The sequence below is a fragment of the Anoplopoma fimbria genome, chromosome 4, assembly GCF_027596085.1.
Source record: "Anoplopoma fimbria isolate UVic2021 breed Golden Eagle Sablefish chromosome 4, Afim_UVic_2022, whole genome shotgun sequence".
In the NCBI taxonomy this organism is placed as follows: Eukaryota; Metazoa; Chordata; class Actinopteri; order Perciformes; family Anoplopomatidae; genus Anoplopoma; species Anoplopoma fimbria.
The window spans coordinates 15,533,307-15,546,821 of NC_072452.1; the positions used below are offsets into that span (position 1 = coordinate 15,533,307).

Here is a 13,515-nt window from a genome sequence, read left to right on the forward strand (position 1 = left end):
TATAAATAAAATTTTGGGGAAACTAGATGTGAAAAATTGGTGTTGTCTTCAAGGAAAGACATTTAAATGTCATAACGCATTCACAACAGCAGTTTTCTGCCACTAAAACAACTGGAGCGAGGCAGCGAGGCACCATCACTTGACAACTCAAGCACCAGGAGTAACCAACGAGGCAAACATCTGACATCAGTCAAGCAGTCAGGAAACACTGTGTTATAAGAGGCTATAAAGACGGAGAGCCCAAGAAGAATTTTTTATAATCTCAGAAAACTTTCCACGTTCTCAAAACAATCTGCTTGACACAAGCGTGTTAAAAATGTGACTTAAAAATAAGAAAGGATGAAAAAAGTCCACCTAACAGTCAATTAAAATTGTGATTTTAGGCTTACTGTATTTCCCTGAAGTAATTGAATATAACAATCTGAATGTTAGTGTTTATTTATTGATATCATGTATTTTATGTCTAATTAAATATGATTAAAACATTTGCATTTCCCTCACAGGGTATGAAATATAATATCATACTTTTTAGGCTTCAGGGAAAACGCAGCAAAGGCATTATGAATAAAGTACCTTGTTTTACTGGCATACAGGCCAGTATGTATTCAGGAATATGATGCGTTTGTGATGATGTCGATACTGAATTGTACTACTTGATATCGTCATTTGAACTTGAACTAAGTCTGCCTCTGACCTTTATTTCAACTACACATCCAAGCTTTTATCATCACTCCCGATGAGTCAATATTTGTGTTTATTTACAGCAAGGTAATCCTTTGAATACCACAAAGCTCTTTCGAGTCACCCATTAGTCATAACCGGCTTGTTTTTGCTTGGATTCGCTGATAAAAATGCTCGTCCTTGGCCATTTTTTAAAAGCCTACATCACAATGACGCCACACTGACGGTAAAATTACGCATTCGGTTGAATCAGTAGGTGAGACAAAGTGTTGTTACACCTACAGCACCTCATGACTCTCTTGAGTATTTTCTCCTTCCTGTCTGTCGACACACCGACCCTGCTATCCATCCCCTCATCCGTCCAGCTTTCTCTCTCTAGGTTTCTTATCTGTCAGGAAGTTACGGTGTAGTCTACAGACACTCACTCTCACTCACATCCTGTCTCTCACCTGCAGGCCAGAAAAACTATTGGCTCTAATCTTGTATCTCTCAGCTGTTGCCACGGTGAGTGGGTTTCCAGCGCCAACCAACAGCTTTATCTCTGACCTGCAGAGAGAAACCTGGGAGACCCTATCTCATGCGAAAACAAACATGTTGCACACCTGCAACTCAAATCACATGCAAAAGTCCACCAATCACGCACCACCCTTCCAGACATTGCATTGCATTGCACACACACACACACAGAGCCAGGTTCATGTCTATTTCTGGTGGAGCAGGTGGAGCTGTGAAAAGGTACAAACATGCAGGCATACACATACAATATGTAATCTTGTCAATACATCACACACACACACACACACACACACACACACACACACACACACACACACACACACACACACACACACACACACACACACACACACACACACACACACACACACACACACACACACACACACACACACACACAAAGCAGAAATTGTGACGATGACAAGTAGTTCAAGCTCTAAAGACTGAGATAGGAGGAGAATATTCTTTATCACTTGACGGTGCACGGCTTAATTTTAGGGACAGTTTTTTATAGTCTAGCCTGAAAGATTTATCAGCAGACTCTGCCGCTGCGTTTACTCTCATGGACTTAGCTCCGCCGGAAAAAGGAACACTTCACAAAAAACACTGAGAGAACGTACTGTACATGTCCAGTTTTTAAATCTTTTCCAATTAAATTTCAACTCTACGCAGGAGAAATAAATGGCTTTTAATGTCAAACACGATAAACACAACGGCAGCTGAGAGTGCTAGAATGGAAATGAGGAATAAAACTTTTGAGAGTGAAAATGCAGCTCAGTAGAGCTGAGCAAATTTGCATTTAATCAATTTGAAAAAAGGTTTTAATGCAAAGTTAGTTGCAGAGACGTGGAATCCACACACACACACACACACACACACACACACACACACACACACACACACACACACACACACACACACACACACACACACACACACACACACACACACACACACACACACACACACACACACACACACACACACAGACCAAGAACTCATCACTCCAAAGACATTTCATTGTGCAATCCATCTTAATCAGCTAGCCCATCAGAGACAATATATCCTCCCCTCCATCTCTCTCTCCTTCTCCGGACGGAGTGATTGAGGGGTGTAAAGAGGAGGATGTTTCTGCCCGCCGTCGCCTCCCCCCCCCAATACCCTCCCCCACCCACCCCCACCATCCTCGTCAGGACGGCTCTTAAGTGCTTGTGGGTTTTTATGTTTGTAGTGTTTTATAGGAGTGGGCAGGAGCCAGGGGCTGTAAAAGTGTGGAAGGAAGGAGGGAGATGGGCGTAGGAAGGGGAGGAGAAGAGGAGGAGAAGGGGGAGGAGTGAAGAGTTACTGTAAATCTTTATTGAGAGCGACACAAACGACAAAACAGTGGCCGCCCAGCCTCCCTGCAACGTCCTCTTTACCTGATCAATCAGTGCTGACTGAAGTAAGGAAGGAAGGAAGGAAGGAAAAAGGTGGAGCAACTTATTTCTTAGTTTCCACCTGTTCATTCACAGGTCTCAAGTGCTTTTGAATCTGTATCTGCATGTATCCAGTCAAATTCTCATCATCATCAGCCAAAATTGCCTACCAGTCTGCCAGTATAGCATATAATTGGCCGTAGTTGGCTTCAATTGAATGTTTGCTGCGTTATGAGCTAAATTATTCTTCAAGGCCTTGCATAGCAGCCAGAAAAAAAAAATCAACACCCTCCACATTTCAAAAACCACAGGCGCTGATTTGGCTGCTCATGCTTTGCTGTTCTGATCTGCAACAGGAGAATAAACTTGCAAGCAATGTTTTAAATGAGCGTAACTAACTGTCTCGTTTCTGATTGTTCTCTTGTCCCTTGATATCTGTTTGCTTCTCTCTTTGATTTTAATGTCATATCTCTTTAAGTGAGACTGACAACGCTGAAAGCCTCTTAGTCACTCAGTTAGTCATCGACTGAAAAGGTCGGACGCTTAGTCGACAAAATGACTTCCGAGACAGTCCGCTGGCCAGCCGGTCAGTCACACAGAAAAAGGATGATAGAACTCTGCTGACCAAAAACCCCTTTGTGGGTACCCTGTACCTGCTTGTTGCCATGGCAATGCAGTCTGAGATTTAAATACTAGCCTGTGTCCTCTCCCAGCCTCTCTTTTATCTTCTTCTTTTCACTCCTCCAGACTCTCAGCTCGCTTTTTTGTGAGTCTGTGTGCCGAGTCGCTGTCACGCTCCGTCTCTCAGTCATGTTTCATCTGTTGTTGTGTTTTTTTCAGTCTCCCTCCCTCACCTTGCCTCGTCCTCTCTGCTAAATGACACTTTACTAGCCGTTTCCTCTAGTTAATTCTATGCTACTTTGCATCGTGTGACTCTGTAAAAAGCTCTTGTAAAACACAAAGTCGCCTCTACAGACACACGAGGCAAATTACAATTACTTACTGTGTACACACATAATTACTTTAACATTTGCAGGGCAGATGCATAAATGCTTGCAAGCGCACACACACACACACACACACACACACACACACACACACACACACACACACACACACACACACACACACACACACACACACACACACACACACACACACACACACACACACACGCACACGCACACGCACTGATGCCACAAATGAGAGTGAAACATCAACATATTCACTGGATGCTGGCACAGCCTTCACCTGCTGACAGTCAGCTGCCAATGAAGATCTATCATTTTCTGCTAAAGTCTAATCATCAAGCATCATTTAGGCATGCTGGCCCGCCTCACTCTCCACCGATGCACCGTCTGTGCCAACACGCAGATTAAATTTCCCCCAAATGCACAATCAGCCTTGTGGGAAAAGGTCTTCAGTGAATGAACTGGCTTTTGGCTCCATCTAATGGTCACTGGAAAAATGCTCTAATCCCACTGGTAAGCACTGGAAAACAACTGGTGGGAGGAAGTGTGTTATGTGACCACATAGTATACGTGTCTTTAATAATTGTGATCACATGACTCATTTAATCAAAATGTATTAGATTAGATTCATACAGTATTCCCACTGATATTATCTTTTACTAGAGGTGGTATCAGCTTTTTATTAGTTTTCAGCTCAGTTCAATTCATTTCATAACTGATCAATATTACAAAGGGTTGTCAATGGAAAGCCTGCATAATTTAATTTCAGTATTAGTAGATATGTTTTCCTCATAAGCAATGATATTTCTATTATGAGCAAAACTTGGTACAAATACATATTCTTATTGTCTGCAGCAGATCATTTCAAAGTGTTTTCTCCTTGTCAATAAATGTTTTTTTTAACTCAATTCTTGTATTTTTACCTTAATGTGTTCACATCAGTTGAGACGATTAGTCCATATATCAATTGACGGGAAAATATTTCTCAACAATTTTGATCACCAAGTATAGGTTATAAATTGTTTAAACAAAGAAAAAATGAAAACCACTAATATTTTAAATGTAACATATTTGGGTCAGTTGGACAAAATAAGACATTTGAAGACTTTCTGCTCACGTAACATGCAATGGCCTTCAAAAAAGAATTAACAGATTAATTTAAAATGAAAATAAAACCACTTCTGTAGTAGCCACCAGGTCATTCAAAAACATTTGAGTCTTGGTTGGTTGCAATAACAGATGTGTGTAGACAACCGATCTTAATAAAATACATATTGTAAACCAGTCTTGATGTGGCACCCAAATAAAACTATTGTTAGCTGTATTCACTAACAGCTGACCAAGTAGTTCATATTGACCTTTAAAATTCCTTATGGTAAAGTCTGGTTATTTCAAACAGTTCCTTTTCAAAGCAGCTTATCCATAATCTGTTCAGTACTGAGACTTCACATTAACGCTCTCTGCTTTAAGGTTACTTTCCTACTCCTAAACCTGAAGTTTCCAGGGAGCCCATCAGCCATCCTTCTTGTTCTAAACCCTTTTATTGTTCGTGTATTGTTGTGTATTCACTACTTTAAAGAAAACTGCACCGTACAAACCTGTTGGTTACCATATAAAAGCCTGTAGCTGTCCCTCCCACACGCTAAGAAAACATCACAGCCATAATGAGCACAAACCGTCCTCACAGTTGTTTTGTGCCAAATTTATGTACAGAACATTCACATCGATGCAGGAACCTGGATGCTGTGTTCACTTTAGCAACAACTTTAAAAATCCATAAGCCTTCAACATATTTCCCCATTGGTTGGCTTACTTCTTCATATTTTCCATGCACGTGTTTCTTTTTTCCCTGCTGAATACTTTACTTTTGTTACAAAATAGAGGAAATAAAAGGCTTTATCTCGTTTTTCATTTTACTTAATTGTGTGGGAAGATAGAGCGTTGGTGTCCCTGAATGACTAATCTCCACACTGATCCACCTAATAAACACTCAATTTATTTAAACCCACACACATACCTGCATTGACAATAGCATCTACCTCCAGCTTGGTGATGTCACCGCTGTAGAGGGAAATCTTTTGGTCCAACTTCTCATTCCTCTGGCAGAGAGTTTGTTCAGAGCTGCCTGATAATGAGACACACAAACAGTACATTCAGTCTCAGAATCAGTTTTATTCACCTTGAATAAGGAATATGTCTTGGTGTTTTGCTCCTATACTTTAATATAATACCTATACCTATAATTTGTGGTATCTAAAGTTGTATGGTTTTAATATAGAAAAGGATGTGGGTATTTGTTATGACTTCTTATCAGAGTATACAGAGTTAAAGAGGACATGTTAGGTAGTAAATTGCCTTTATATTAAGTCTAATTGTCAACATTTCCAAATAGCTGTCTTCAAAGCAGTTTTAATTGATGAGTTTGAAGAAGTGGCTACACGGTGGTGTGGTGGCTAGTACTGTCGCCTCACAGCAAAGGGGGCCTGGGTTCAATTACCAGGCTAGACAGCCTTCTGTGGCAAGTTTGCATGTTCTCCCTGCAGCATGGGTTCTGTCTGGGTTCTCCGGCTTCCTCCCACAGATAATGAATGAATGAGTTTGAAGTATTGAGTATTGCTGCTGTAGACATTTCTATGTAATTCACAGTGAAAAGACCTAATGCTGAATATACTATGGTGTACGCTAAACATACATTTCAAATAGATATCAGAGCCTATTTTATACTCTCAGGTACAAAACTGAAATATAAACCTACTTAACTGGATACCTTCATTCACTGTTTTTATATCAAGGTGGTAGAACTATTGCCACAATGTAGTTATAAATGGGCCAACTGGCAGGTTCAGGTACAGGGTAAAAGTCAGGGTAAGGTTTTGGTGGCTTGACAGCAAAAGGTTGAAATCACACAATGGATGTGGGAGTGAGATGTCTGGGACAGGAGAGTAAGTCGGAGGGGAATCTGGTTGTGGACAAGGCTATTGAAGAAGGCTGGAACACCATCATAAGCTGCGTACTGTAACTGTGACAATTAAGAAGAAAGTAGCAGCACACTTTCAATTATTTACTTTTCAAGAAAATCTTTATTTGTAATCCTGACAGCAGGAATAAGTTAAAGGTATAACATTATTTCACAATTAATTCCAGTATGGAATGCTAAACTATGTGTACTAGATAGAGTCAACCAAATTGTTCCATAACATTTGAGTAATAAAGACTTTAAATTAAAAGTAGAAAAAGGGCAAAATTGTAACTGCTTGCATGGCTTTCTCTGTCAAATACAGGGGCTCCCGTAGGTTAGAAGGAGAGGAACACAGAAAAGACAACTGGAAACACTTTGCTTGGAAAAAATAACAATATTTATTGAAACTTTTGGTGTATAATAAATGATAATCTTCTGATGATGTTACATTACATCTAATGTCAGTATGTTCCTCTTTTGCTTTGTGTGTGCTCAATTGTGCTGCTGAGACCCTGGTAAAGTTTCTGCAGCACTACCACCCAACCCTGAATGAACTCGACAGTGACTGATTGATGTTGGGTGTCTGACCTGCAGTGGGAGTCCACACAGAGACGGCTTCCAGTGGCACAAAGTTAGCTGTGCTGTAGTGCTGACGCCTATCCTTCACAGAAAGAGACAGCAAGTTGTCTGAAAGAGACAGTGGAGAAAGGGGACAGACAGTAAATATATTAGTGTGATGAAAGATACATATTTTTGTTTATATTTATTTATGCTAAGGAACAGAGAAATATGGTACTTTTGGCATACCAGAATGAAGAAAAGCTTGATAAAGAACAAGATAAAATAGCTCAGTCATTCCCTCCTAATGAGAAGTAGAAATCCTGTTGAAACCTACATGGTGTAGTGTACTATGAGATTATAGTACACTGAAGGTACTTAATAGTCTTTGGGCAGCTTTTGTGTTTAAGTCCCAGTTTGTTGTTCTAATCATTATAAATCACCAAATACTTGCAACTTCTCAAACTCAATAATTTGCTTACTCTTCTTGTTCTCTCTCATATTATTCTTAAATCAATGTCTAACATGGGATTTAGATTGTAGCTTTTTTATGCAAGAAGTGCATGCACAATATATGGTGCATGTACTGTATATTGTGAGTTTTTACTTTGATTTTACAAAAGACAACATGCTTAAAGTTATTTTACTCTTTCAGGTCAAATATGTGTGGACTTGCTGCTTTGGTGTGATAATTGTTGGTATAATACATTTAAAGAGTTAGTTCTAATCTTGTGATACCTGTGTTAGGCTAGTCTATAATTTAAAATATAATCTAATAACCTGTGACTAACAGTAGGACAGGTGTGTTTTGGTCATGTGACAGCACACACGTTTCTCTCTTGTTTGTTGACAAAGCACACTGTAAAGTCAAATTAAAATCCTCTCTGCTTGGTTGAACACTCTCACCCTTGGTTTTCTTCCAGTCTCCCTCAGCGGAGTTCAGGTTAACTTTGCCGGCCATGGCGGTAACTGTTCCGGTGTGGAGAGACTGGACAAGCGCGACTGTGCTCACTCCGAGGGCGGCACCGAGGGCCACCTTACCCAGCCAACCTCTCGTCCCCCGGGGTGAGGAGGAACCCTTAACCTGGCTGGACTTCCAAATTGCAGTTGCAGTTGTTGTGGAAAACTTCTCAGCTCGGAGGGCAGCTTTAATATGGCCGCGGACGGGACTTGTTGCCTGGTTCCCTCCCAGGTGGGAGAACATGTGCTTGAACCTGACACCGGGTCCCTGGAAGTCGGCACAGACTCGGGACAGAGGGCCAGGGCCGAGAGGGGCTCTGAGATATGAAAAGAGGGCTGATATTTGCAGTGCCATGCCTGAATGTCGACGAGGGGGGGTAACAGTTCGTGTCACTGCAGCCGCTCAGCTATCAGTGTCGGACACACCGTGGTTAGGTTTCGTTTTCGCTACGAGCAGTTCTCATGTGCCATTTCTGTTTTGGACTTTGACGAGTGGAATGTACCATTTTCAAAGGGGTGCCAGGTAGCTGTTGTTAACTGTCGCTAGTTCAATAAACTTGTACCAATAAATAAATGTGTGAGTAAGCGTTCCTGCCGGTGTTTACAAATCAGTATTATTTCCAGTGAAAAGGCTATGCTCCTATGTTTAGCTCAGACACCGAGTGTAAACCCCTACTCTGATAACATGGGTCAGCCGAAGCCAAAGGCCACAAGCGTGCGCCTACTTCAAGACTATCGGAAATATTGCAATCATAAGATGAAGGCTCACTGAACGCCCAATGAAGCTATAATATAGTGTGTTAAACCAGTTTCTAAGTACAACGAAAATTAACACAACGCTCATGTCTGGGGCCTGGGCGCAGGCTTAATTATTCAAGAAGGTTAGATTATCATTTTCAGTTAAAATGGTTTTTTTTCCCTAAACCAAGCCAGTGAACCAATAACCAAGATATTCTCTACATTGTATCTGATACATCAGCATAAACTGATTATATTTTTGGATCCATGACCCACAACCGAACACAACTAATTGAACACAACTAATTGCTGATTTGCAATGCAACACAAAATATGATCACAATAACAATCTATAGTATGTGTTCTTGCAATTTTGCAATTCTTAAAAATAGAGAGGAGAAAGATAAAGAGACATATTGTGTGTGTGCATGCGAATGTGTGTGTATGTGGGGGGGGGTGCATCACTCTCACACTCCATATAGCCCTTTTCACATTTCCGCCTGGCGGAAACTGACAAAAAAAGGAACAAGCCTTTTTTTTTTCAGAAGTGACACAAGCAGCGCAGACACAGTTACACAGACCACAACCTGCCCAGCCCGAGAGAGGACAAACTGCTGCACAGTTTAAAAGAAAACCTGGGAAACTTCTTCAGAGATCTGACAGAGGCACAAGGGTCTCCCCCCAGTTTCCATCCCTCAAAACCTTACGGTATTGTGTTTCAAAGTTTTTGTGTGTACGTGTGTGACGTGAGAGGAAGGGGTAGAGAGAAAGGCCATGCAGGGAGCGTTAAGGCAGCATGTGTAGGTGTGAGGCTTCTACATTTTAAGATGAAAGGTCATTAATAAGGTCACATCACTCAACACAATTAAATGTAAGAAGTGAATTGGTCACAGATCAGAACTAAGACTCAGAAACATGCATATAAAGAAAGTTTAGGCCTCAAGGCGAGGTGAGGAGGGGTGCAAGCATTCATTGTTATACCATTGTCTGTGATACAAGTCTTTGAAAATACAGATACATGGGGCAAAGACACACATTTTAATCCTTGAATACAATTCAAATAGGCCAACATTTTCATACACATGCAGAGGGTTTCTGTATTGGCATTGGATGAGCATCTCCTATGGGGCGGGTCAGAAAGCGGAAATGTGTGTCCCTGGTGATAGTTGAAGTTAGAAACAGGAAGTGCTCATCAAACTGGACATATTACCAGAATCATCTCGCCCATCCAGTGTTTGTGTGTGTGTGTTTCTATGTGCGTGTATGTCAGTGTTACTCAGTATCATGTGATATTGCACCATGAGTTAAAGTTGTTTTTTTATCACAGTTGATTGGCTGAAGTATGATTGACAGGTCATCTATCCTCTCTTTGTCTCTTTTAATATCAAAACTATTCTGTAAAACTTGAAGCAGAATTCTTATTAACGAAACTATAGTTCTTTTACACATTTTAAAACAGTGTATTACAGTTACAGCATATGTATGGTAGTCAGATTTTTACTGCAGTTTATTCTTCTTAAAATGAATTATAAAGGCTTTTTAGGTATTTTATGCACTGATGGAAAATAAGGCAGAACACATTAATGTGTAGTAGGACTGAAATAGTCTTTCCTCTAGGCATTTCAATACTGAAATGTGATGGTCTTGTTTTAGAGCTGTTTTAATGTTTTCCTCGGCCATTATTATTGAGGCTATTCAAGTGCATCATTTCTCACTTTTGACATACAAAGGCCCCTAACATATTAATCGCTAAAACACTCAATTGTTGAGTGTATCATGATTCAGCTGAACATTTTTCACCATAATGGTGGAAAAACAAATGAAAGAGTAACCTCACTGATTAATTATGAGTCTTGTTCATCTTCTTCCTCTCCTTCACTGCTTTGTCTGAGCTGTCAAGCGCCAAACAAAAAGTGTTATTATGAAATTTGTCCCACTTAATACATTATTTAAATTTGTCAAGCAGCTTTTCATAACAAGTGGTTATCAATTTGGCAATGTTACAATCTAATTTCTTTTTCTCTCTCCCGTGTTTGTCTTTCCTACTTTCTTCTCCTTTCTGTCAGACCTTTTTTTCCCAGTATGGCGGCGTGGGACCTTTCAGTCATAGTGGAGGACCTGGGGTCTGACGCGCCACCTGTCACCCTCAGCGTGGCCTCTGAACTCCATGTCGGAGGGGTAATCCTGAAGCTGGTGGAAAAGACACGTGGGTCACTGTCTGTCTATGTTTGTCTCAGTCTCTCTCATTCTCAGTACACAGACTAAAAATAGTTAAACAATATGTATAGACATTTGATAATTTACAAACAGTTTGACACTTTAACCTGATTTCTTGATACATCCTGTATGCATTAAATCATCATAAGTCATTAAGTAACATAAAAACCTCTGTCTGCCAAAAGTATGCTTTTGATCATTTTTCTTTTAGAGTGCATATAGACATTCTTAGACATGTGTCTTAACACAGCAAACATCCTGTCCTGTTCTGTCTTTTTGCATACTCTGTTATAAACTAAATTAGGATCTTGAAAATGTAAGCAAAAAAAATAAATACCGGCGAATAATACATTTCACAGACACATTGAATGTTTATTTACTCAACTAAATTACCAATATATATTTTATTTTGACAGCACTGTATTTTAACTGCCAGTTTAATTCCTAATAGAAATGGTTCACGGATAGACTTAGGAATTGCTGAGTGGATTCTAAGGTACATAAAACTCAGTTCCATATAGCTAGTTCCTAAAGCAATAATATTGACCCTGACGTGATTTGAACACGCAACCTTCTGATCTGGAGTCAGACGCGCTACCGTTGCGCCACAGAGTCTGAGTGTGTGGAGCTCCGGAAGCAAATTAGACGTCCCAATGTTTTAACGTTTCTATGGTTTCCAATCGTATTAGCACGGCTAGATGCTGCATCAGTCTTTTCCCATGATACTTACAAATCCTCTGCCAAACTCCTGGTAAAACAGCAGGCTAAACAAAACGAACCCAAAATGGTTAAAGTTAGAGGATGTTCCTGGGATAAACTAGCTAATGTAATCTCACTGCCTGTGCTTAACGTTGCTGTAGTGTTGATTTACCTTGTCACTTTTTGTGTAGACTACTGTTACGCTGGCTTGCTGGATTTTTACGAAATGGGATTTAGTAGTGAAGACGAGCACCTCTCCTTGTCATTAACATGTAGGGTTATGTTTATCTTATGAAACCATCTGGGTCAATTAACAGTACCCTACTTAGCGTTGGCATAGCTAACAGTAAAGCAATTGGTGTTTCTCAATCCTCAATAACTCTGCTGGGTGACGTTAGCTAACAGCAAAGTTACCTTGGATTCATTTCTTGTGGTTATAGTTGACCCATATGTAGAAAATAAATATATCATCTACTGTATACTGTCTTTTGGAAAGTGATTGAATTAGGTTTCACTTTTGTTTACATGTGCATGCCTGTTGTTGATGTATTGATAAAGTATTGGCTTTTACTTGCAGATAGTTTGTACAGTAACAAGCATATTTGCCGTCAACTCGGGTATCCTACACTTCACCTGGTTCACTTCACCTGGTTCACTTCACTAGAGCTGCATATCTGCTCACGCTTTGCTTTTCTGTTTGTGTCTATGTGTGTGTGTAGTTGGAGGAGCTCAGCCCGACAGTAAAGTCAGGGCTCATCATTATTATTTTATCATCACTTATCATTTTGCACCCATTTAGGGCCCATTTAATTGAGTTGGCGCATAAATTGATAATATTTATTCTAGCTGTCAGTGTACTTTAAATTACAATTAATTTAAGTTTACATGTTTTGTGGTTCAGAGGCCATTTTTGAGTTCTTCAGGTGAAAAACAGTCTCAAAGGGAAGAGGACAACTACAAATCATCTCACACGACAGAGTTTGAAACTAAAGGATGTTCTTTGTTTAAGTCTGCAGCAAGATCTGTTTTGTGTCGGTCTTCCATAGAGATGAAGCGTGATTGGTCCGACCATGCGCTGTGGTGGGAGCAGAAACAGCGGTGGCTGCTGCGAACAGCCTGGACTCTGGACAAATATGGCATCCACGCAGACGCCCGGCTGCTCTTTATGCCCCAACACAAGCCCCTGAAGCTGGGTTTGCCCAACGGCGCTACCCTGAGGCTCCGAGCCTGCTTCTCCAGCCCAGTCTTCCAGACCGTGATGGGTATCTGCAGAATGCTAAGTGAGTCTCAGCCTTTCTTTAATTTCTTTGCTTTTTGTCTTTCTGCTTTCATTCAATATTTTGTTATCTGTTTTTTCATTTCCTTCAAATCCTTGCATCCTTTGACTCTTCTTCCATTTATGTCATCCTTCATCCCCCTTGTTTTCTTCTTTGTTTCCTTGTCTCCAAATTTAGTTATCTCAACTTGATTGTTTTCCTTTTCTCTTCACTCCTTGCTTTTTCCATTCCCTCCTTCCTTCCTTTGTGCCTTCATCTGTTTACTCCATTACTTCTTTTGTTTCCTGTTCCTTCCCTTTCCTACATTCCTTGTTTTATTTCCTTTCATCTTTTCTCCCATCTCCCTACATTGTTTACTTCTTTAGGTGTACTCCACAGCTTTCTTCATCTGTTTCTTCGTTCATTCTTCCTTATATCCTTTCATTCCTCCTTGATCTGAAAACATTTTTTCTTTAAATTATTAGTAAGCAAATTATTTTTGATTCAATTATGTTGTTGGCAAGTAACTCAGAATTCAAACATCA

The 13,515-nt window shown here is 40.3% G+C and overlaps 2 protein-coding genes and 1 non-coding gene across 4 annotated transcripts in view; 1 reads left to right on the top strand and 2 right to left on the bottom strand.

The window, feature by feature from the left end:
* macrod1 (mono-ADP ribosylhydrolase 1) overlaps positions 1 to 8,594 on the bottom strand; it is a 99,559-nt gene extending 90,965 nt beyond the window's left edge. The window contains exons 1-3 of one of the 2 annotated variants that reach the window (XM_054597490.1): positions 8,007 to 8,594; positions 7,131 to 7,229; positions 5,601 to 5,708 (exon numbers count right to left, since the gene is read on the bottom strand). In XM_054597490.1, coding sequence (XP_054453465.1) covers positions 5,601 to 5,708; positions 7,131 to 7,229; positions 8,007 to 8,415 — 616 coding nt within the window. In that variant the 5' untranslated portion in view covers positions 8,416 to 8,594. The remainder of the gene's footprint in view (positions 1 to 5,600; positions 5,709 to 7,130; positions 7,230 to 8,006) is intronic. The other variant, XM_054597489.1, reaches the window with a different exon arrangement.
* Positions 8,595 to 9,357: 763 nt separating this feature from the next.
* fermt3b (FERM domain containing kindlin 3b) overlaps positions 9,358 to 13,515 on the top strand; it is a 46,717-nt gene continuing 42,559 nt past the window's right edge. The window contains exons 1-3 of the mRNA XM_054597348.1: positions 9,358 to 9,506; positions 10,865 to 11,004; positions 12,761 to 12,994. Coding sequence (XP_054453323.1) covers positions 10,881 to 11,004; positions 12,761 to 12,994 — 358 coding nt within the window. The 5' untranslated portion in view covers positions 9,358 to 9,506; positions 10,865 to 10,880. The remainder of the gene's footprint in view (positions 9,507 to 10,864; positions 11,005 to 12,760; positions 12,995 to 13,515) is intronic.
* trnaw-cca (transfer RNA tryptophan (anticodon CCA)) lies at positions 11,559 to 11,630 on the bottom strand. The gene has a single exon. It is a non-coding gene; the product is annotated as a tRNA-Trp (tRNA).